Source organism: Zonotrichia leucophrys, chromosome 5 (assembly GCF_028769735.1).
Source record: "Zonotrichia leucophrys gambelii isolate GWCS_2022_RI chromosome 5, RI_Zleu_2.0, whole genome shotgun sequence".
Taxonomy (NCBI): Eukaryota; Metazoa; Chordata; class Aves; order Passeriformes; family Passerellidae; genus Zonotrichia; species Zonotrichia leucophrys.
This window is the reverse complement of record NC_088175.1, coordinates 48,360,883-48,385,302: the sequence shown is the minus strand read 5'-3', so window position 1 is coordinate 48,385,302 and position 24,420 is coordinate 48,360,883. Positions and strand designations below refer to the sequence as shown.

General features: G+C 52.6%; 1 protein-coding gene across 1 annotated transcript; it reads left to right on the top strand.

Annotated features, from left to right (window-relative positions):
* Window positions 1-20: 20 nt before the first annotated feature.
* IGHMBP2 (immunoglobulin mu DNA binding protein 2) lies at window positions 21-24,051 on the top strand. Its single transcript, XM_064715315.1, has 15 exons — window positions 21-106; window positions 578-747; window positions 984-1,176; window positions 1,679-1,776; window positions 6,094-6,257; window positions 7,308-7,508; window positions 9,382-9,529; window positions 11,611-11,785; window positions 16,271-16,453; window positions 16,861-16,979; window positions 17,916-18,010; window positions 18,263-18,386; window positions 20,301-21,185; window positions 21,559-21,731; window positions 23,605-24,051. Exons 1-15 carry the CDS (start codon window positions 33-35, stop codon window positions 23,800-23,802), a joined length of 3,000 nt encoding a protein of 999 aa, XP_064571385.1. The 5' UTR covers window positions 21-32; the 3' UTR covers window positions 23,803-24,051.
* The last annotated feature ends 369 nt before the right edge of the window (window positions 24,052-24,420 follow it).

Sequence of the window (24,420 nt, the reverse complement as noted above, 5' to 3'; positions counted from 1 at the left end):
GGGGGCGGGGCCTGCGCGGGGCCGAGGGGGCCATGGCGGCCGAGGCGGCGGAGCTGCACCTGGGGCTGCTGCAGGACGAGCGGGAGGCTGAGGTGGCCCAGAGCAGGTGCGGCAAACGCGGCACCGGCACCGGCCGCCGGGGACACGGCACAGACCGCCGGGGGGCTAAGGGGCGGCCACAGCCGGGGACACGTGCGGCTGGGGGGGCACGGGAGCGCTGTCACCTATGGGGAACATTGAGAGACCCTCAGCCGGGACCCGCTGTCACCTATGGAAACCCCGAGAGATCCTCCTTTAGTGCCCCCTAGGAAACCCTCCTGTCCCCGGAGGGAACGCTGCTGGAGTCCCACCGCTCTAACCAGCCCATGCCTATCGGAACCCCATCCCACAGGGCTCTGATCATGGGGAATCCTGCTGGGTCACCCCCACAGGACCAAGTCACCCTCTTAGTCACCTTGCTGGGGACACAGACACTTACCCAGCCAGGAGGATGGAAGTGCCACAACAAGGTCATTCTGCTCTGTCCCCTGGAGCTGTAATCCTCACCCTGTGGTGTTCCCACCCTGGTGGTTCCCAGGGCATGGCAGGAGAGCGTCTCCCTGAAGGAATTGCAGCGGAGAGGAGTCTGCTTGCTCAAGCTGCAGCTCAGCAGCCAGAGAACCGGCCTCTACGGGCGTCTCCTCGTGACATTCCAGCCCAGGAAGCGGGACTCGGACACCGAGCTGCCCTCCAACAGCTTTGGGCCTGGTCAGTGACACTCCTGCTTTCCAAAGAGATCATACAGCCTGGAATGGTTTGGGTTGGACAGGACCTTAAAGGCCATGCAGTCCCACTCTCTGCCATGGGCAGGGACACCTTCCCCTATCCCAGGCTGCTCCAAGCCCCATCCAGCCTGGCCTTGGACGCTCCAGGGATGGGGCAGCTGCAGCTTCCCTGGGCAGTGACATTTCCCCACCTCACTGTTTCCTTTCCAACCTCTGCAGGGGACATCGTGGGGCTCTATGAGTCGGCTGGGCAGGGGGACCCACTGTGCACGGGCGTGGTGACACGTGTCACCCCCAAGGCAGTGACGGTGGCCCTGGAGGAGGCCCGGGATGGGGAGCTGGCCCTGGACCACGAGCGCTCCTTCCGCCTGCTCAAGCTGGCCAACGATGTCACCTACAACAGGCTCAAAAGGTGAGGGCTCACCCCGGCTCACTCTGCCCAGTGGGATGGGGAGTGCCAAGTTTAGTTTGGAAAAGCCTTCCCAGTCCCTTCCCAGCTTGGATTTGTCATTCTAGAGCCTCCCAAGAACCTCAGTTTACCCACCTGCTGGCTGGTGCTGCTCATCCCTTTCCCTCTCTCCAGGCTGTGTTTTGGTCCTGTTGCATCACCTCTGGAACACTCTGGGTTCTGTGTGGGGCCTTTTCCATTCTGGAAGGAGGAGTGAACAGCTCCTTACTGGATGAACAACCCAAAAAACTCACATTTGGCTGTACCAAACAGGGACAATGGGTAGTGGAAGCCTGACCAGCACAGGGATGTGTGTGCAAGGCTTGGGAGATGCAGGAATTGTGTGGGATTGGCATTGTTCAGCTGTGGAATAGTTCAGTCCTTACTCACAGCCTGTCCCTGGGCACTTGGGAGTCTCCAAAGAATTCGAGCTGTGCCTGTAACCTGATCTCCCCTTCTCTGGCAGAGCTCTGACTGCACTCAAGCAGTACCGGGGTGGCCCAGCTTCCGACCTGATCGACGTCCTCTTCTTTGCCTCTGCTCCCAGGGCATTCCCTGAAACAAGTAAGGATCCTTTTTTTATCAGGCTTGAGGGGCATCCTTGGGAATTGCCCACGAGAGCACAAATAGCTCTGATCCCTGTTTTTATCTACACATGCTCCAGAAAAGACCCCAGTGTTCAATGCAAGTCATCACTGGTGCTGCAGCTGGTGGCATTGTGTTCATACTGGTCTGTGCTGGGCACACTTTCCTCATGGAAGGAACCTGGATAAAAACTTGGATATAAGCAGTGTCCACTCTGTTGTGCTTCTTAGGAAGAAACAGAGATTAAATTACAGAGCTTCACCTTTTGGGGAGAGCAGAGCCTCTGATCAGCAGCTGAGTCAGATATCAACACCTGCTGATGGATATTATCCCTTGGCAGAAGGGAAGGGAGCAAAAATCAGGGAGTGAGGGCTGAGGGTGGGCCATGTACAGAGCTCAGGGCTGCTCTCCCCCCAGTGCCATCCATCCCTGCCAGGGTTCTGCCCCTTTTCCTCCCCTCCACAGCTCCCTGCACTGTTTGTCCTCCTTGGAGTCCTGGATTTGGCTGCCCACCATGGTTTGCCTTTCTCCCATCCCCTCCAGCCAGGCTTGACTTCTGATAGGATGTGCCAGGGACAAGAAATGGATGTTACTGAGTCCCATCCCCATTTCTCTAAGCACTGATGCCAGTCTGAGTCAAACCTTTCAGCCCTATGGCTGCCCGGGGACCTTGGTGCACTCAAGGTTTTAATATTAAATAAAAGGATTAAATTTTAATCAATCAACTATCCTCAACAGTGCTTTTACCCCTGAGGAGGCAGAACTGCCTGTAATGAAGGAAAGCTCCATTTCACCACATCACTCAGCTGTGCCAGGCTGGGCAGAGATGAATTTTCCATCTGCTCAGCACTGGGAATATTGCTGGGTAGGTGGAGGCACATTAGACAGACAGAGGAGCTGCAATATGAACTCCAAGGCCTTGCAGTTACCTCCTCCCTCCAGAGCTGCTTTCTCCCCACCTAGAGAGATGTTGTACCAGCCAGGAATTAAGGGATAATAACTTGGAATAAGCCTGCCCTGAGCTGAAGGGCTCTGCCAGGCAAACTTGACAGCAGTCAGGCAGCTTTCCCATGTCACAGCCTCTCCTTCCATGACCAAGCACCCATTAGCCTGGTTTCTTTGGGGATGTGGCTCATCCCATCCATTACCTGATTTCAAACAAGCCCATCAGCAGCAGGCTGAGTCAGTAAGCCCTGGACAGCTCCTGAAATTGGCTGTCTAGACACACATCTGTGTCAGCACCGCTCAGGGATGCCAGATGAGCTCACTTCCCTCAGAAACCTGGGAGCCACAGCTGGGAGACAGGGCAAAACCCACTCCAGCAGGTGCAATGTGCAGCAGCAGAAGCCTGAATCTGATTTTTTTTTTTTTTTTTTTGTGGGAGACACAGATGAGAATCCTAATTTTTCAATCAGGGAATCTTGTAGGTGGGTTCTGACACCTCTGTGCATTTCAGTAATTAATTATCAGACAGCAGCAGCCCAACACAGCACATCAATGCCCAAGTCCTTTCAAAACATTTAAATATGCAACAATAAATGCTCTTGGCATAAGACAAAAACATGGAACAAGCTGTGGGAAGAATAACCTAAGGAATAGCCAAGAGGAAAGGAAGGGATTTCCAGTGGGTAGCTGGGACCTGCAGCAAAGATTGGGACTGGCACAAAGCACTTCCACGCCTCACCTTGCTGCTTCCAGGAGGGCTCCAAGGGGGAGAACAGTTTTTCCAGCAAGGGCAGACTCTGAACTGAGCAGGAATTTTGCCCTTATCAGACTCCCTGGGAAGCAGAATCCAGGTGCTCACCCATCAAAAATGCCCTCCTTGTCTCCCTTCCACTTTGATCTGCACCCATGGCCCTGCTGGAGCTTCCACACCTGAAATCTTCTCCAAACAATCCTCCCCTGCTCCCAGCATCCCCGTGGGATCCCTGCACCCCTACATTTTGGGAATAGGGGGGAGTGGAGAGGCTTTTCTTGCCAGCAGAGGCCAGCATTGCTCTGCTTGCTGTGCTCCTCCTGGCCACCCAAGAGGGACACATCCCTTTTCCCTTAGGAAAGCAGGTTCTGCTGTACCTGTGCAGGTTGGTGATAGCTGCCAGCTCTCTCCTGTGCTGGAGAAAGTCAGGAATGCTCATTTTTGTTCCTGGCTCCAGAAGGCCTGGCTTGTGTCCAGCTCTGCCCATGGCTGTCAAAACATTTGTAAAGGGAAAGAAGCAATCTAGTGAAAAGGCAGGAATGCCCCCAGAAAAAGCCAACCTGGCAGCAGAGCACTGGGGAAGCACCAGGGATTTCCAACAAGAATTTCTTGGCTTTTTGGCACAAGTTCCTTGCAAAAATAACATGAAATGCTCCTCATGCCTCTGCCCTGTGACACCTCTTGTCATCACAGGGGCCATGGAGAGACCTCTGAGATATTTGGGGAAGACAAACAGACCAGACAAGCCAGCTGCCAGATATTTCCTCTGGAGAGCAGGGGAAGTTCTGATCCAGGCTGAAGTACCCAGCTGGATTTTGTCCAGCAGTGTTGGCTGCAGTGAGGAGGAGTTGTTGGGGTTGGGGGTCTGAATTGCTCTTGGTCAGAAATATACCTTGGAAAGGGCTTCCAGCTCTGGAAAACCTGGGCTCTTCCTGCCAGGAAGGGCTGTTTCCATCCATTTTTGGTGCAAAGACCCCTTTCCTGAGCCTGGATATCACCTCCCACCCCACTGCTTCATCAGAGCTGCTGTAAAAGCATCTCAGTCCCTGGGAATGTTGGGGCACCAGCCTGGATGGCCAAGGAAATTTGGTTTTCAGCACTAATTAATGGAATTGTGCATCAGGGCACAATTACCTGGCCACCAGCCTGACACATTCCAGGGATTTTTTCAGGTGGGGACACCTGGAGCCCAGCTGCTGCAGGGAGAAGAGTTTGGAGGAGCCACAGCATCCCATAAGAGGCTCTCCCTGCTCCCCAGCAGTGTGGCTAGCCCAGGAGAGCAGCACTGGCAGCCTTCCCACACAGCAGCTCCTGGCAGCCCGTGGTTGGGAGGGATGAGGGTGGGCACAGGCCTGGAGAAGCTCCTTGGCTCATCCTTGAGCAAGGCAGCATCAATGACTCCCACATCCCAGCTGTTCCTGGCTCTGGGAAAAGCCTCTCAGGTTTGAAGCTATTCCTGCTTTTCCCCCCAGCCCATGGGATGCTTCCTGGTCTTGTCTTAGTCATTAACACACTCACCCAAAATTTACATATGAACCAAGAGGCTGGGGGACAGCAAAAAGCACCTTCAGCCCCATTTCTCTCCTCATCATCACCTCAATGAGTATCTTTTGCTTAACCTCATTTGGTGGTGGCCACACACAGGTTCACCTGCCCAAAACCAAAGCAAGTGGCACGTTTTTAAGCCAGCCCTTAATGCAAAGGGAGGGATGAAGCACATGATGCCCAGCAGGGAAGGATGCCCAGAGATGTGTCTTATATAAGCTTTTGTGGGAACGTTATTTTCGGGAAACCTCGGTGTAATGAGTCATCATCCCTGCTGTAATTAACTCCCATAATGAACAGGGAGATTAGCATTAGGATTAGGAGGGGGGGATGAGAATAAATTTGGGCCTAAATGAGATCAATCTGGGAGGTTAAAAAGCAGCTTTTGAGCATTCAGTCTCTGCAGTGAAAGCAATTCTCTTCTAATGCGATTTGCATATTCTTTTCTCCTTTTTCCTCCCTTATTAAAGCAGAAATGAGTTTTAGTTTTATCATTTAAATTGCTATTTGTACCTTTTCCTGTCTTCATTCCCAGTCTTGGCTGGCCACCCCAGGGCTGCTCTGTTCTGCTCACAGACTCTGTAGGTTGTTCTGCTTTTTCACTGGTGCTGCATTGGGGTTGTTCACTGGCAGGGATTTGATTGCAAAATCTGCTACTTCCTCCCCAATTTTCATTGAAGATTTCACTAAAGGTGCTGGTTCTCCTACAAAACAATCCCAGAGCTCCCTCCAGAGCCAGGAAAACCTACCTGTTTGATGCTGGAGAAGCTAAATGCCTTTTAAATTGTGGGAAATCCAGCACTGACTGGCTGAAGGCCAAGTGTCAGGGCTGGGGAGGGAATGGGGAAGGTGCCTGTTTGTTTTGGAAGCATAAAAAGCTCATTTTTACCTTCTGGGGTCTTCCAGCCTCCTCAGTGCTTTCCTCCCAAGGTTCTCCTCGTTATCAAGTGGGTTTGGACCTGCTGCAGAGAACACCGTGTAATTCTGCATTTGTGCTTCTCAGCCTCTTCCCAGCTGGGGCTGAGGTCCCAGTGACTCTCCTGCTGTCTCCCCAGAGCCTCTGGAGTTCTTCAATGGCTCCCTGGATGAGTCTCAGAAGGAAGCTGTGTCCTTCTCCCTGGCTCAGAGGGAGCTGGCCATCATCCACGGGCCTCCGGGCACAGGGAAAACCACGACCCTGGTGGAGATCATCCTGCAGGCTGTGCAGCAGGGCCTGAAGGTGAGCCTTGCTGCCAGGGACCACCTCAGGTGGCCACCAGTGACCATCTCTGCTTGTGTGAAGGCCTCAGAGCAGCCTTCCAGTCAAGGGATTCTTCATCAGGAACTGGGGTGGTGTGGCCGTGTCCACAGGGGTCTGAGGATGAGGGAGGAGACGAGGATCTGACTCCATGTTTCAGAAGGCTTGATTTAGTATTTTATGATGTATATTATATCAAAACTATACTAAAAGAATAGAAGAAAGGATTTAATCAGAAGGCTAGCTAAGAATAGAAGAAGAAAGAATGATGACAAAGGCTCTGTCTTGGATTCTCTGTCCAAGCCAGCTGGGCTGTGATTGTCCATTAATTAGAAACAACCAACATGGGCCAATCACAGATCCACCTGTTGCATTCCACAGCAGCAGATAACCATTGTTTACATTTTGTTCCTGAAGCCTCTCAGCTTCTCAGGAGGAAAAGTCCTAAGAAAAGGATTTTTCTTAAAAGATGTCTGTGACAGGGTGGTACCCCAAGGGGAAATGGCTTCAAATGGGAAGAGGGGAAATTTAGGTTGGATATTGGGAAGAAATCCTTCCCAGTGATGGTGCTGAGGCCCTGGCACAGGTTTGCCCAGAGAAGCTGTGGCTGTCCTATCCCTGGAGGTGTCCAAGGCTGGGCTGGATGGGGCTTGGAGCACCCTGGGCTAGTGGAAAGTGTCCCTGCCCATGGCAGGGGGTACTGGATGGGCTTTAAGGTCCCACCCAGACCATTCCAGGTTTCTGTGGTTATTGTGCACACTCCTGGGCTTTGGCAGCTGGAGCAGCTCCTGTTGGATCTGTGCTAATCCAGAGCCTGGCTTGGCTTGCAGGGGCCAGGGATTTCCCCACCAGCTCCAAGGAGGTGCTGACAGAGCTCAGGTTTGGGGTTCACTGGGGCCCCTACAGAGGTACTGCAAAGCAAGGAGGGAATTCCCTGTGCTGTATTCCCAGCAGCAGCTCGCTGGTCTCCCCCTCTCTGCTCACACCCCGCGGGTGCCCCCGGAGGTGCCCAGGCCGTGCTTGTCCCCGCAGGTGCTGTGCTGTGCCCCGTCCAACGTGGCCGTGGATAACCTGGTGGAGCGGCTGGCGGGCCGCGGGCCGCGGCTGCTGCGCCTCGGGCACCCCGCCCGCCTGCTGCAGCCCATCCAGCAGCACTGCCTGGACGCCGTGCTGGCCCGAGGGGACGGCGCCCGCATCGTGGCCGACATCCGGAGCGACATCGACCACGCCTGGGTGCGTGGGCTGGCGGAGTGATCCCGTGAGAAGGGCACATTCCAGGGGGAAGTTCTTCCCTGGGAGGGTGGGGAGGCCGTGGAATGGATGTCTCAGGAATCTCTGGCTGCCCCATCCCTGGGTGGAAGGTGTCCTTGCCTTTATGAGATGATCCATAAGGTGTCTTCTAACCCATCTTGGGATATTTTTTTTGGGACTTTTCTAAGCCATTTTGGGATTCTCTGATCTTCATGTGCTGGAGGACAGAACTCCTCCTGCCTGAATCCCTCATGGAAGTGGGAAAATTCCAGTCCCTGCTGCTGCCCCTCACATCACCTGTCTGCCCTGATCCGTGCCCTCCCCTTTGCCAGGGAAACATTCCCATCATTAATTCACTTCCTAACAAGCTGTCTGCCTGTCCTGATACTGCCTCCCACTCTCAGCCACCTCAAGTAGAAAGCAGAGCACATTTTAAAATGCATCCTTAATTTCTTCTTTCTCACCCTAATTTTCCTAACATTCCCTTACAACACAGCTCTGGTACTTGGGGTGAGGATTTGATGCTAATTAGGTTATTTTCCTTCCCTTTTCTGGTGGCAGCACTGTCCAAAAGCCCTTTTTTTTTTTTTGCTTCTTAATTTATTTTCCATCTTTCTGACTGGTGATTAATTTTCACTTTCCTCTCCTTGGGAGGAGTGTGTCACAGAAGCTGCCCTTGGCTGCAGAGAGCTCATCTCCAGGGTCCTGACCCATCTTTTCTTCCTCCTGCCTCTGTTCCTCCACTGCCACATTCCCTACTTTTCCCTGGAACAATTTCTCCCTTTGCAGCTCCATGTTTTGACTCTTTTTTTCTCCTTGCCTTTTCCCCAGCCCACAGAAGAAGCAGTAAGAGAAATGAAAGCATTGAGGCATTTCTTGCCCCTTTGTGCCTCCTTCCCTCACATGGCTTTGAGAGTCCCAGGACCTCAGCTTCTGGATACCCCTTGCCCCAGCAGGGTTTCAGCCCCACAGTGCCTGAGAATGAAATGCAGCACAGATCCAGGGTCAGTGCAGCTCCAGGGATGCTGAGCAGGATCAGGGAGCAGTCCAGGAGGATGAGGCAGGGAATCCAGGGAAGAAGGCAGGCTCACTCCATGAGCTGGCCTTAAATAGACTCCCAGACCAATGAGGGGATAAGAGAGCTCATATGAGGCAGGTGGGGGTGATTAGAGTTGATATTCCTAATCCCTAACTAGGAATGGGTGACATCCAGACTGACCTCATCCTCAGGGCCTGTGATCCCACACCTGCAATTCCCAAGCCCATTTTGATGACACCTGTCAGACACATGAAGGTTTCACAGTTTTAAATACCCACAAATTCAGCCAAAGCAGGGGGCTGAGCTGATCTGTGTTAGACCCTGGAAAATCCATCCATCCATCCATCCATCCATCCACTAGAGGAACCAGCCTGTCTAACTCTTTTGGCTGCATATAAGAGCTTCTGCCTGCAGCCTTTACATCCTTCCCAGCCTTAGCTCCAGAAATGATCCCAGTTTCCATCTGGGATTGCTCAGTGAGCTGTGCTCCCATGGCTGCTGCTCTGGCAGTGCTGGTGCCCAGTGCTGGTAGATACATTTAATACCTGCTAAAAAAGCCCTGGGCCTGTCTGGATGCTGCTCTGGATCCTTTCCAGCAGCTCAGAGAGGCCAGTTTGAGGTGGCAGAGCTGCTGCTGGGGCTTGGGGAGTCCTTCTGCTTCCAGAAGGGCTCTGCTTCCTCAGAGCAAGCTAGGAAATCCCAGTCCCCAAGACCTCTCTTCCCAAACATTCCTCCCTCCCAGATGCTTTGGCTGGTCAGAGACAGCCAGAACTGAGTGGCAGCAGTTGGCTCTATCCAAAATTTTCTGTTTTCTAGGCAAAAACCAAAAAGGCCCAAGACAAGGGAGAGAGAAGCCATTTTCTGGGTGAGATCAAGACCCTGAGGAAGGAGCTGAAGGAGAGAGAAGAGGCTGCCATGGCTGCAGCCCTCAGCCAGGCCAGCATTGTCCTTGCCACCAACACAGGTGTGACATCCTCCTGCTGGTGTTTTCCCTCCTTTGCCAGGTAACCCAGGTGCTCTGCAAGGCAGCTGTCCTGGCAGGGCTGGCACCCTTGCTCCCAGCTCCTGGGAGCCCAGCAAAGTCTCCCAAACCCCTCCCCAGTGGGATTCTCCCAGCTTCCACTGTGGCACAGGATGTTGTTGAGCACAGAAGACGAATCTGGAAGGGCCCGTGGTAGCTCTGAGTAGGAGCAGGGAGTGCAGTGAGTAAACAAGTGCTGCTGGAGGTGTGCAATCTGCTCCCCATGGCATAAATCACATGGCACTGCTTCCCTGCTTGGGCCCTTGCCAGGACTGATGAAACCCAGCACGTGTTTCCAGAGCCTGCTCTGTGGCTGCCTCTGCACTCACCCAGATGCTGTCACACAGGATTTTAGGGAGCAGGTCCAGGGGTCCAGCAGGCAGCTGCAGCTGGGAAGGTTTGGCACATGTGGAAGGGCTTTACTGGCTTAGGTTTTTCATACTCACTTAAAACCTTCAGATCTGGTTGCTCAAGGGTGATTTGTTGAAAGGAAACATCAATAATTTTAGGTCATAAAACAGCAAGTTACTGGAGTGAAGGTTAGTGGACAGATAAATCTTTCCATGTTTTAGTCCCTGGGAGTTGGCCTCTCACTTCTTTTTACTTGCCTGAGAGAAAGGGGGAGATTTCCTTCTCCCAGTAAAACTGGTGGTTTTGTTGATCAGCTATGACTCTCCCTGGAACTGGAGCTTCCCAGCCAGCTGGGGAAGTGGCAAAAATCGAGTTATGACTGTACAACTCACCAGAGCAGATTCATAAGGCTGGAAACCAGTTCTGGAAGGAGAGCAGTGTCTTTGGTGGCAAACTGGAATGTCTGAAGTGATGCAGAGCAGCAGAGGCAGCAGGATTTACAGTGGCAAAGCCAAATCCCTGCTCTCAGAGCTGCAGTAGCACAGGAGCTTTGGAAAAAACCTTTCTGTGAATAAAAATCCCCTGGTCTGAGAGACTGGCTTTCTCACCCTGCCCTCCTCCTTTTGCATCCTTCTTCTGTGTGAACTGCAGGGAGATTTGGATGCCCCAGAAATTCAGAATTCTGATCAGTGTAAGGATCAGTATCAGTAGGTCTGGCTTAGAGCAGGATGTCTAATTCCTATGGTGGTTGATTTCTCTACCAAGGAAATCCTGAGTGCCCTGAGCAGATGTTTTTTGCCTATTGATTGCTTTAGAGAAATAAAACTGGGATAAGTTGGACAGACAGAACCATGCATGGGATGCTTGGGAATATCTACTTGAAAGTACCTAAAGTACAGCTGGGAAAGGCAGAATTCCCAAACCCAGCCCACAGCAAGCAGGATTTGTTGCTAACATGGTTTCACCTTGTTTTGCCTGCAGGAAATGCTGTGCTTGGCCAGCCTGCCCTGTACGTGTCCAGAATGCTCAGTGCTAGGAGAAAACCAGGAATTGTTTCCCATGGAAGGCCGGAGCTGTGTCTTCAGCCATGGCTTATTTTTTCTTATTCATCCCTGAGGAGACAAATGTTACAAATGGACTTCTGATGTTAAAAATTAGCCCTTGATGTGGCTGTGTGGTTCCAGTCTCCTTTCCCTCTTCCCAGTGCCACGAGGAGGAGCAGAGTGAGCCCATCTCCCCTTCTCAGGGTGTCCCTCAGTTACCAGGCAGGTGAACCCCCAGTCCCTCACCCTGTGAGGGCTGGGCATGAGCAGTTTTGTTGGCCCTGGGGGGCAGCAGGAAGGTGGGTGTTCCTTGTTCTGCTCCAGATAGAGCAGACTGGAGCATGTTGTTGTCTTTGGCATCTGGGCTTCACTGCTGTTCCCAAAGATACTTGGAAGCTTCTGGGCCCAGATGCCAGGGGGAAAATGGACAAAGAGGAGCTGGCAAAAACAATCCTGACTTACACATATCAATGGGTAGGTGTTTGGCAGGGCTGAATTCCTACATCTCTGCAAAGAAACATTATTTCACTTGCCTCAGTCACCATTACAGCTTGTGAGGTTTGTTTCCAGAGCAGGCTCCTCACTCTTCCTTGCTCCCCTGCTCACTTGGGAACCTTCTCCTTCCACCAGGTGCTTCCTCAGACGGCCCCCTGAAGCTGCTGCCCGAAACCCACTTTGACCTGGTGGTGATTGATGAGTGTGCCCAGGCTCTGGAAGCCAGCTGCTGGATCCCTCTGCTGAAAGCTCCCAAGTGCATCCTGGCTGGGGATCACAAGCAGCTGCCCCCCACCATCATCTCCCACAGGTAAAAATCCTGGATCCTCCCCTTCTTTGTGCAGCTTCTGAATCCTGGTGATTGGAGACATTTCATGGTGGAGATCTGTGCTGCCTGCAGGCTCTGTGGAATGCATTTGGGCTCATCCTCAGGCTAATCCAGCTATTTCCTTTAATTCTGCTTCTGTGGTTTCCACATTTATTTATTTAATGTATTAATATGTGAATTGGCCCAGTGAGATGCTGCATTATCACACACCTCAGGGATTATAAAACCTCCCAGTCCCTACAACGTGGATAATAAGAGCAGTTAGTGTGTGCAAAAGATCTGTGGATAGTGCAAATTGCCTGTGCTTCCAGGGGGATGCTGCAAAGAGTACTGAGGAATCTTTGAGTAATTTAAAACATGAATGTGCTCGTGTTTATCTGGTTTAGGCAGCTCCAGATCTGGAATTACTGAACCACAGAAGCAGAGAAATAGGCCTGACTTCATAAACATCCTCTCCTGCTTGCAGAAAGTAATGAACAAGACACATATCTGCCACCTCCCTTGGATTTTGAACACAGGAAATGAAAAATCCAAGGCAGGCAGCAGCTCCCAGCACATGTTCAAGAGATAGTGAGAACAACATTCAGGGGCTGCAGCATCCTCTCATTTTACCTCTCTCAGATGCCCAAAAGCTGCTGTTCTGCAGATCTTGGCAGGTGATAAACACATGCTCACCTGCCTGGAAGTGTCCAGGCTGGTGAGCTCCAAAAGCCTCTCCAGAGCCCTGCCCTCTTGGTCTCCTGCTGTTTATTCCCTGGGAATTTGCAGGCTGGCTCTCCTTGCCTGGATTTTCCAAGCAAGGCACTTTTTGAAGTAGCATCTTGTTGGTAGCAAGAAGAAATTGGCCATTTGGTCCTTCTAATTTCAGAGTTGTTATTTTCTGTGAGTGGTGCATAAAGTTCCTCTTTTCCCCCAGAAAAATTTCATGATAGCTCCATAATGCTCCACAGTGCCCATCCAGCTGGATCCACCTCAGCAGCCTCAGCCTGGCTTCTCCCCAGACTGTCAGATTAAGGGCAAAACACAGCAAAAATCCCAGCTCTGTTATCTGGAATGGGGCTGACACTCAGCTGGTGTCGCTTTTGGCTCCTTGTTTTGAGACAAAAGCAGTTTTTCTTCACTCCACAAACATTGTAGCAGCTGCTTTGTTTCTGCTCTGTCACGGTGGCTGCTGCCAGGAGCCTTGGCTGGAGCTGGAGGCAAAAGGCTCCTCCTGGATCTCCTCCTGCTCCTGCTTGAAGAGTTGTGCTTTTTTCTCCATCAGCTTTCACTTGGTGGCCTTGGCAGTGCTGGGGGAACATCAGACTCCATGATCTTAAAGTTCTTTTCCAGCCTGAACAACTGTGATGGAAATAAATGGGATGCTGAGAGCCCTGTCCTGGGCTTTCCACGTTCCCTGCAGGTCCAGGAAGCAGCACTGTGGCAGATCCCTTCCACCTCCTTCTGTGGGTATTTCCAGAGCTCCCACAAAGGCCCCAAATCACCTGCCAGCTCCTCTGTGGTTCAGGGGAAGCAAGGAGCTATTTCCAGGGATGATTCATGCAGAGGACTCCAACCCTTCCGCCCACCTTCCCCTTCTCCATTGATGACAGCGGGCCTGGAGTGGGTGGGCTCCTATTTTTGGGGCCACGGGGAAGGGTCTGAAGTTTTCTGGGATGAATCCAGGCTGGCAGGAGGCTCAGCTGTTACTACAGCAGGGGAAGTCAGCCCTGCTCAGACAGGAGCCTCTGTCCAGCAGGAATGCTGTGGGACTCTGTCCACCTTCCTGTTCCTGCTTTTTTCCTCCATGGAATCAGCATTTACCTGTTCCCATCAGCAGTGACCCCCTGAGGCCTGGAGAATATTTGACAGAGGGTCTGAAGGCTCCTCTTCCCTGCTTTCTGACACACCTGGAGCTGTCCCAGGATGCAGAGGGCATCCCCACACACACCTTCCAGTCCATGCTAGCAAATTCCAGCCCCCTCCAATTCCTCCTCAGCAGCTCCAGCCCAGGCTCACAGGCAGCAGCTTCCATCTTGGAGATCCTCCTCCTGCAATTTGTCCTTGTCCCCATGGGCATCTCCATGCCAGGACAGTCTGTCAGGAACATTTGTTTGCCTTGCTGGAGCCCTCATTCCATCCTTTTCCCAATGAATTCATTTCCACATCAGGGCTCTGATGTATTAATTTGGTTTTACTCCCCTCAGATAGTGGCAGATGCTTATCAAACCTCTTGTTCTCAACAAACACAAGAATATTTTGCCATCTTGTTTGTCCATGGTCAGTCTGGATGTCTGCACCATCCCAAATCCATGTGCTGATTCCTTTCACTTTGTCACTGAAGTGCCAGGGTTTCTCTGGTAGCCTCCACAACTGGAATGTGCTGGGGCACATCCATGAATTAACTCCATTAATGTGGAGTTCCTGAGGTGGGAAACCACAGTGACCTCCTTCTCCAGGCTTTTCCAGCCAAATCCAGTGTGTTCTGCAGGGATCAGTCACAGCAGCATCTCCTGCCTCAGGGATGAATAAGAAAAAATAAGCCATGGCTGAAGACACAGCTCCAGCCTTCCATGGGAAACAATTCCTGGTTTTCTCCTAGCACTGATCATTCTGGACACGTACAGGGCAGGCTGGCCAAGCACAGCATTTCCTGCAGGCAAAACAAGGTGAAACCATGTTAGCAACAAATCCTGCTTGCTGTGGGCTGGGTTTGGGAATTCTGCCTTTCCCAGCTGTACTTTAGGTACTTTCAAGTGGATATTCCCAAGCATCCCATGCATGGTTCTGTCTGTCCAACTTATCCCAGTTTTATTTCTCTAAAGCAATCAATAGGCAAAAACCATCTGCTCAGGGCACTCAGGATTTCCTTGGCAGAGAAATCAACCACCACAGGAATTAATTGAGTGGTAAAATAACAGAAAATTATTAACAGGTGAAACATTCCTGAGCAGATTAATTCTTCATTATTAATTCAGCATATAACCTCCTGTGGATCCCTGTGGTAGGAATGCTGCTGGAAGGGTAGGGAGCAGCATTATTCCTGAGGTTTGCTCTGAGGTTTAGTGGCTGTTTCAGGCATGTGCTTGCACCTGAGTGCCAACAGCTCTCCCTGCTCAATTTCCTTCCTGTCTCAGAGATCCAGGCTCCGTGGGCAGAACAGAGCTGGGAGAATCAAGTTAATTCCTGATGTCTGGAATGCATCCCCCAAGCCCACATCTTGCTGTGTCCCCTCATCCCATCCACCCCAGCCCCGCTCTGGCACACTGCTGCCTCCCACCTCCAGCTGCCCTGTCCCTCCAGAGGTTATTCCCATTTTTTTGCCTGCGTGCTGCATCCTCTGATTCAGCCAGGAGGAGAGCTAATGAGGCCTGGCTTCTTGGAAAGATTTGTCCTCAGTTGTCCCTTCTGCAGGTTTAATAACTTGGCAGTGCCTTGTCACCTTTCCTCAGTGCCTGTGGTGAGCGTGGCAGGGCTGGCTGGTGCCGCAGCCGCGCGCTCGCTGTGGGGCCGTGTAGTGCTGGAATTCCCCCTGCAGGGATTGGATGAGTGCTGTGCCCCAGAGCCTGATGGAAAGCGTTCTCCTGAGCTGTTCCCTGCCATCATTCCATCATCTTCATGCTGCTTCCTTGTGTCTGGCAGCCACCAGCACGCTCAGTGTCAGCCTCAGGATGAAAAATCTCCCTACGCTCACAGAATCCAAGGGCAACACTTCCATCCTTCTTCCTCAGATGGTGCCTCCCAACAAAGCCTCTGTGAGGCCAGGAGGGAGCAAACAGGCTCCTGAGAGGCTGAATTCTGTAGGAATTTGATTCATTTGTGCCACATATATGAGCAAGGGGTGCTGCTGGATGTGAAGGGGATTTAGTGGGTGAAAAAGCAACGAGTGCAGTGCATCCGTGCCTTAGTCCAGGGTGAGTGGCCAGGGAAGGATGGAAATGCTGGAGTAGCAGGGGTCTTGATGAAAGCAGCAGAGGTTGACTGTGTGGACAACAGGATTCCAGAATTTGGGGTGGAGCTCTGATCCTAGTGCTGGGTGATGCTGATGCTGTGGCTGAGCTTGCAGTAACACCAGTGTAGCCTTACACTGATGGATCACAGAATCATGGAATCACTGAGGTTGAGAATGACTTCCAGGACCACCAAGTCCACCCTGTGATCAATCCCCACCTTGTCAACCAGACCAGAGCACTGGGTTCCACATCCAGTTGTTCCTTGAACACCTCCAGGGGTGGGGGTGACTCCAGAGGCCAGGGGCAAGATCTGTGCCCAAGCTTCTCTGATGTCTGTCTGTCCCTGAGGGTCTGACAGACAGCACTGTTGGCACCCAGGTGCAGCAGGGTGTCGGTGCCACCCCAGGGGAGCCACACGAAGGCGCTGAGCAGGGCAGGAGCATTCCCACTGGCACCCTGTGCCCCGGGAGGGGCTGCCTGAGCCCCATCCCGCCCTGGGGATGGACACTCCCACTCTGAGGTGCTCTCCGTGCAGGGCGGCGGCCGAGGGGCTGTCCCTGAGCCTGATGGAGCGGCTGGCGGGGCACTACGGGGAGCGGGCGGTGCGGATGCTGATGGTGCAGTACCGCATGCACCGCCTCATCATGGAGTGGGCGTCCTCGGAGCTCTACGGCGGCCGCCTCAGCGCGCACCCCTCCGTGGCACAGCACCTGCTCAGGTGGGTTCCTGCAGGAGCTGAAATGTTCTTTTCATCCCTGTTTATCCCTTCCCTGCGGAGTTTTCCGCTCCTCCTGAGGCTGGGGCAGTGGTTTTGTTTCAGCCACTGTTTCATCGAGGAGACATTACTGGGGGGTGTGTCCTTTTTGCTCTGTAACCAGAAGTGATGCAGACTTGTCTTCTGTGTCCTCCTTTGCTATGATAATCGTGGAATCCCAGAATGATTTGGGTTGGGAGGTTGGAAGCCCACCCAGTCCCGTGCCACAGGCAGGGACACCTTCCACTAGACCAGACTGCTCCATATCCCATCCAGCCTGGCTCTTCCAGGGATGGGGCAGGCACAGCTTGGGTGGATATTGCTGTAACAGCAGTGTTGGTAACTGGCTCTTTCCCACATACCTTGTGCAGGGACCTACCAGGTGTTTCTGACACAGAAGAGACCAGCACTCCCCTGTTGCTCATAGACACCGCTGGCTGTGGCCTGTTTGAGCTGGAAGTGGAGGATGAGCAGTCCAAGGGGAATCCAGGTACCAGAATGGATGGACTGAGGTGCTCAGCCCACCACAGGCTTGGCCACGACCCAGAGATGTCTCTCATGGGGTCCCAGAGAGCCTTGCTTAGCTGAGAGATCTTCCCTCCATAAATCCTCAGCCTCCAGGGACTCTGAGCTGTGTTGGAGCTCTGGGGACAGTATCCAGCTTGTGGGTGGCCTCTCCTGCTGCCATGTCCCCTTGCAAGGACATTTCTCCATGCTGAGGGCTGGGACAGGGTGGAGAATCCCTGTGGAGGTGCTTTACAGCAAGGAGGGGCAAATAGCAGCAGGCAGAGCACAGGCCTGTTTTGGGAAGGCCATGGATAAGGTTCAGAATTACGTCCCAGTCCTCTGCTCATTCCATGAAATCCTGTCTGGTTCTTCTGCATGGATTTTCCTGGGACACCAACTTCTGCTGCTTTTCGCCTGAAAAAGTGGATTTCATCACAGAGCTTGAGTGCAAAGTCAGGCTGGAAAACACAAGGGCAGTTTTTACCAGTTTAAATATCTTTTACCTTCTGTTTGACCCCCAGCATCATTTGAGTGCCTCATTTTTCCATGCACCATTCCCAGAGCCCTGCTGAACACAACAGGCTCTTGTTCCCTCATGGAGAGCCAAAAAGCCTGGTCTGAGAGAACTCAGGGATTTGGAGCAGAGGATTAGAGGCACTTCTCCCCAAATTTGGGAGGCAGCCTTTTGGCACAGCTCACTGCAGAGTCTTGATGTTTATTGCTGTGTTTTGCTGCAAAGCAGAAGCCCAGCCAATGAACCATGAAATAATTCATACAAGATTTAATTTTTCCCCTTAGATCCCTCTGAACCAGGCACCATTTTGGATAACCCTTTCATGTCAGCCTTTCCTGCTGTTTTGGGGGAGGTGGGCACATTGCTCTGGCCTCTGTCCCCTGTCACACTCTGTCCCTGTCCCAGGGGAGGTCCAGCTGGTGGGGATGCACGTGCAGGCCTTGGTGGACGCTGGTGTGAAGGCCAAGGACATCGCTGTGGTGGCCCCCTACAACCTCCAGGTGAGCTGTCCCTGTCCCTGCACACAGAGCACCACAAGAGCCAAATTTAACCAGCATTTGGGACCAGCTCCTGCACCTTTGAGCAGCTTGGGGCTGTGGAGGGAAGAGCTGTTAGCGAGGTGTTCCACTCACAGCCTCAGGAGATGCTCATCCTTGTGGGTTTGGGAGGGAGGGATTCCCCCAAAACCCTGCTGTTTTAATCCTTTGCACCCATGTATTTCCTTTAAAAGCTGCCCTTGGCCTGTTTCTCAGGTGGACATGCTCAGACAGCACCTTTGCCACAGCCACCCCGAGCTGGAAATTAAATCAGTGGATGGGTTCCAGGGCAGGGAGAAGGAGGCAGTGATCCTGTCCTTTGTCAGATCCAACAAGAAAGGTAAGACCTGGCTGCTGGAGATTGCTCCCCTGGGAATGGGGAGGAAGGGGTGTAGCCAAGTGCTCTGGTTTAATTGCAGTGCTCTAACACTTGGCTCTGGATGGATTTACTGGCAAACCCTCCCTTTTCAGGCTTTTTTGTTTAATTAATGGATATATGTGCTGTCAGGGCTGCAGGGGAGGCTCCTGTGCTACAGCAGGTCCAGGAGTGCTCAGTTTGAAGGTTCCCTGAGCACTAAGGCATCAGAAATTATTTAAACCAGCACCCTAAGAATGTCACATCCCATTAGCCCCACATTTAGGGGAGGTGGGGGGGAATTTCTTGGGTTTTGAGCCCATTTTGGGTGAGTTACCTGCAGAAAGTGAGCAGGAGCTGGCATCCCAAGCCGTGCATGGAAAATGCTGCTTGTGGGAGCAAAATCTAGAGCAGAAAATCAAGTTCTTTGCTATCAGCAGCTGCAGTGGAAGTTAATAGCTGGAAAAAAGCTGCTGCCCTGGGGGCACAAGGCTCCTGTTCAGGGAGCTGAATGGTTTGATGGAGCTGGCTCGGCAGGATTGTTCTGTGATCACCTCTGTTCCATGCTGGGATCAATTCCCTTTCCAAACCCACAGTCCTGTGGCCCTACCTGTGCTGCTGGAGGGCTGGAAGGGGAAAAAAGGGGGGAAATATGCATGGAAGGAGGAGATGCCTCTTTTTCCAAGCCTAGAGGAGGAAAAGCAGCCTTGTGGGGAGAATGGAGGTGGGGACAGCACTAAGAATAGTCCTGATCCAGGAGTGACTCACCCCTGTGCTGCTGGGAGCTTGTGGCCCTCAGAGGGTGAGTGTCCCACAGCCCCTTCTCCTGCACAGGGAGAGGCCAAAGCTCAGGTGTGGGGCAGGAATTGCTTTTTTTGGGGCACAGGGAGGTTTCTCCTTGACCTGTTCCTCTGCAGCCATTCCTGATCCAGCAGGAAACCTTCAATTAAGAGGAAATTTTTCCCTGTGAGGGTGCTGAGGCCCTGCACAGATTGCCCAGAGAAGCTGTGGCTGTCCCATCCCTGGAAATGTCCAAAGCCAGGTTGGACAGGGCTTGGAGTCTGGGATAATGGAAGGTATCCCTGGCAGGGGGTGGAACTGGACAGGCCTTAAGGTCCTTCCCAACCCAAACCATTCCAGGATTCAAAGGAGTTGGATTTGCCCCTGCAGCTGGGTTAAACCTCATCAGAGAAACTGGGAATTGTTCCCTGAGCTGCAGAGCAGGGAGAGGGGCTCCCCCTCAGCCTGTCCCTGAAAGGCAGCCCAGGGGAGGCTGCTGAGGCAGAGCCAGGCTGGGCACTGCTCTGGCAGAGGCATTAATCTCCTCCTGCCTGGCCTGCTCGCTGTTCCCTGGAGCTGGGAGCTCGCAGCCACCCACGCTGCGCTCGCGCTGCCTGATCCTGCCTGAGTCATCCCGCCACTGCCGGCTCTCGTGCTGCCTGTGAGCAGCAAAACCTCCCAAATGGCTCTTCCTACAGACCCCAGGGGATCTGGGAGCAGGGGGAGCTCTGTAGGACAGGGGAGAGCTCCTTACCTGCAGTCCCTCCTCTGTTGCAAGGTGAGCCTTTTCCACGCTGCTCCATCTTGTGTTTGCTCCCAGCTCCAAGCTGAGCTTGTGTTGCGGGCCAGGCAGGGAGATATTTCCCCTTTCCATGTGCCTTCCATGCTCTTCCCTGCCCCAGGAAGCAGGGAACCTGCAGGGAGCCTGTGCAACACAGGCAGGAAGAGGAACAGCTGTGAGCAGAGCTCCATAAATGCCAAATCTCACCCTCCAGCCAATAAATCCTTGCATCCCTCGGACCAAACCCCTGCTTGGAGGGCATAGGGTCTCCCTCTACCTGCCCCCCTGCCTGACAGGGTCCCTGTCCCCTCTGGCATCCTTCCCTCCTGTTTTCCCAGGTGAGGTGGGCTTCCTGGCCGAGGAGCGGCGCATCAACGTGGCGGTGACGCGGGCGCGGCGCCAGGTGGCCGTGGTGTGTGACAGCCGCACCGTGGGCGGCCGCCCCTTCCTGCGGCGCCTGCTGGACCACCTGGCCCAGCACGGCCTCGTGCGCTCCGCCTTCGAGTACCTGGATGACCTCGTGCCCCAAAACTACCCCGGGGAGGGCCAGGCCCAGCGCCAGCAGGGCCCCAAAGCACCGGGCCCCAAAGCGCCGGGCCCCAAAGCGCGGCCGGCTCCGGCTGGGAAGCTCAAGGCGGCGGCGGCCGGAGCGGGGAGCCAGAAACCGGGAGCACGGAGCTCCCCGAGCAATGCCACAGCTGGGAGGGACAGCTCAGGGTCAAAGGAGGGTGGGGACAGGTTCAGGGCCATGCTGGTGGCCTTCCTGGCGAGCAGCGAGGCACAGCTGGATTTCCCGGCATCCCTGAATTCCCACGAGCGGATGCTGGTCCATGTGCTGGCAGAGGAGTACGGGCTGCAGCACCTGAGCTCTGGGGAGGGCCGGGACAGGTACATCAGTGTCCGCAAGGCAGTCCCCAAGCAGCCCACGCTGCCCTCTGAGCCCCTTCCTGAGTCCCCACTGTCCTCTGAGCCCCAGCTGCCCCCTGAGCCCCTTCCCAAGGCCCCACTGCCCTCCGAGCCCCTTCCCGAGCCCCAGCATCCCCACGGGAACACCCCTGACCCTGTGGAGCCAAAGGAGAGCAGCAAGAGCTCAGGGAAAGTGGATCTGAAATCCCTGCACCTGGAGAGAGTCCAGAGGGAGAAAGCCAGGCGGGAGGAGGCGGCCAGGAAGGTGCAGGAGCCCAAGAGTGGCAAAAGGAAAAAGGACAAAAGTGAAGCCAAAGGTGGGTGAAGATTTTTGTAAGCAGCACAATTAATGCTCTTCCTTGAATGGGTCTTAATCCGGGTGGGTTTGCTCCAGAGTTTGGGATTTGGGCATAGAGCATGTGGTTCTTGGAAAGCTTCAGGGAGGTGGGAACTGGCTGCAGCACCCAGGTTTGGATACCTGAAAGCACATTCTGTGAGAGGGACAACACTGGAGACCCTTTCCCAGGAGAGAGGCTCAGGAATCACATGGGAGGCTCCCAGGGGTGGGGAGAGGAGCTGAGGGGAGTGCCTGCCCACACTGAAGGATGTAAAGGCAGAGGCTGCCCTGGGGCTGCAGGAGGGTGGGTTTGTTCCCAGGCCCCAACCCAGGTGTGTGCTCACCTTTCCCAGCAAAGCCAGCGATCGGGAACGTGGCCGGAGAGGATTTTGATGCTCTGATCTCGGCTGCCATGGAAGCTGACAGGACCTGTGCCTTCCCCCGCTGCAAGGCCTCTGTCACCACCCTGGGCCAGCTCTGCCACCACTGCCAGCGGCTCTTCTGCCTCAGCCACCACATCCCCGAGGTAAGGAGGGGCAGGACAGACTCAGCCTGGGAATTCTCCCTGTGGAACTCCCTGGGCAGGGAGGGTTTCCTTGCATGGAGTTTGAGCAGAGCCCTCCCTGTCAGAGCCTGTGCTGACCTCAGGTACACAGGGCTGGCAGGTGCTGCCAGCTGGGCTCTGCTCACCTCTTCCTGAGGGATTTTGTGTTCTCCTCTCATTTTGTGCCCTTCTTTACCATTTTCTGGCACTTCTACTCTGCGTGGATAAAGTGAGGCAGAGAGCAGAAATGGAGAAGCACAAGTTTCAGGCTGAAGCGAGCCTGGACTCAATTCCCAGCTCTTTGCACGTTCCCTCTGCATTGTGAGGGTGATCCCAGCCCTTTGCAGATTGTCTCTGCATCCTGGGGACAGGACAGGCACGGTGCAGTGCTGCCTGGCCAGCAATTCAGAATTCTCTGTGTCCTTGTTCCTCACCCTGTGGAACTCCCAGGAGCTCAGCAGCCCTATAAATCCTTGGCAAGCTTTTTCCTCTGTCAAGAGCTATCTGTTTCCATGGCAAGGAATAGTTGTATTTATGGTCACTCACATCCAGGGGGATGGAGATTTATTCCCTGCAGAATGGCCTCTCCTTGCTGAATTGTGACAAGGCTCCAACAGTGGTAGGGATTCAAATCCATGTCAGCCCTGGGAAGGGCTGTCACAGCTCTGAGGGAACAGGCTGGGACCAAACTCCATGGAAACATAAATGACTTTGGGATGGGCCAAGAAAAGGAATCAGATTTTCGGATGTCACCTGCGAGAGATAATTCCAGTATTGGACTTGGCTCATTAAAGCAGCAGATTCATGGCTAAAAAAGGTCTCCCATTCCCCAAAACTCCTTTCCCAATTCACTGGAAAGGAGGTGGAAAGAGCCACTTGAACCATCCCAAAGGATGATTTACCTGCTGTTCAGAGCCCAGGACCTGGATCTTTATATTTCATTCTGCGTGAGAGGAGCTATAAAGATGATTTAATAAAACGCAGAATAATAAACATTAATTATTAATCATAAACAATAAGTATAAGAATAAATCTATAAAAATAAAGAATAAATCTATAAAAATAAAGAATAAATTTATCAAAATAAGGAATAAATCTATAAAAATATAGAATCTAAATACAAAATGAAACTAAATAAAAATAAAATGAAAATACATAGAAATAAAAGAAATAGTAAACAATGATAATAAATAGTAATCAATTATAATAATAAAAAATAGTAGTACAATGATAATTAAAATAAATCTATAACAATAAAGAATAAATCTATAAAAATATAGAATCTAAATATAAAATGAAACTAAATAAAAATAAAATGAAAATACATAGAAATAAAAAAAATAGTAAACGATGATAAATAGTAAACTATGATAATAATAAACAATAGTAGTACGATGATAATTAAAATAAATCTATAACAATAAAGAATAAATCCATAAAAATATAGAATCTAAATATAAAATGAAACTAAATAAAAATAAAATGAAAATACATAGAAATAAATAGTTAACAATGATAATAAATAGTAAACTATGATCATAATAAACAATAATAGTACAATAATAATTGAAATAAAATTAAAACAATATAAGTAAATATATAAATTAATTAAATAAAAATAGTAAACAATGATAATAAAATAATGAACTGAAATTATAAAAATATGTAAGTATATAAAGCCATATAACAGCACAATATATAATAATATATAACGAAATGCTGAGAATGGCTGTAAATGGTGGGAGATGATTCCAGGGGGATGCAGTCAGGCCCCACAGGAATTGCAGGCTCGGGGAGTGGCAGCCCCTGGCTGCCAGGAGGGTGATCCATGCCCCGGTGCCCGTTCTCTCCGCAGGGGCACGGCTGTGGGGACAGGGCCAAGGCGCAGGCCCGGCAGCGCATCAGCCGCGAGGGGATCCTGTACCCCGGCAGCGGCCCCAAGGACAAATCCCTGGATCCCGCCAGGCGAGCCCACCTCCAGCGCCGCCTGGACCAGAAGCTCGGCGAGCTGACGAGCCAGAGGAAGGGCAAAAAGAAAGACAAGGAGAAATGAAGGACCTGAATCCTACTTTTTTAACCTCAAAGCCCCAGATCCCCCGGGGCAAAGCTGCTGTGCTGGGCCTGGGTGGAACAGGGGGCTCCATTCTGGGGGGAAACCTGGCGCTGGGAGCCTTCCCGAGGTGCAGGGGAGGGAGAGCTGCTGCATTGTCCTGGTTATCCCTACGGACACGGTGATGGATACACTCAGGGGCCAGAGCACGCTGGTGAAACGGGCATTAAACACCCAAAGCTGTCACTGTCACATCGGTCCCTGCGGCAGCACATGATGGATGCCTGGGAACAGGAACGTGGGAGGCATGGAAAACCATGGGTGACCCTGTGCTCCAGGGAGGATGGCTGAGGAAATGGATGTGTCCCAGCCCAGCAATCCTCTGGCTCTGCTCAGAGCTGGAGGGAGCCAGCCTGTCCACACTGCAGCCATTCCCTCCCCTCCTGGGCCAGGGGCTCAGGAGGGGGCTCAGCCCTGTCCCAGGGATGGGAATAGGGATAAGTTTGGGCCTCAAACCCAAACTGTGCTGGCACCACGAGGAGCTGCTCCAGCACATGGAACCATTTCCCTGGGAGAGCCTTCCTGTGCCACTGGGAGGTCTCTCCCTCCTCACTGCTGCCT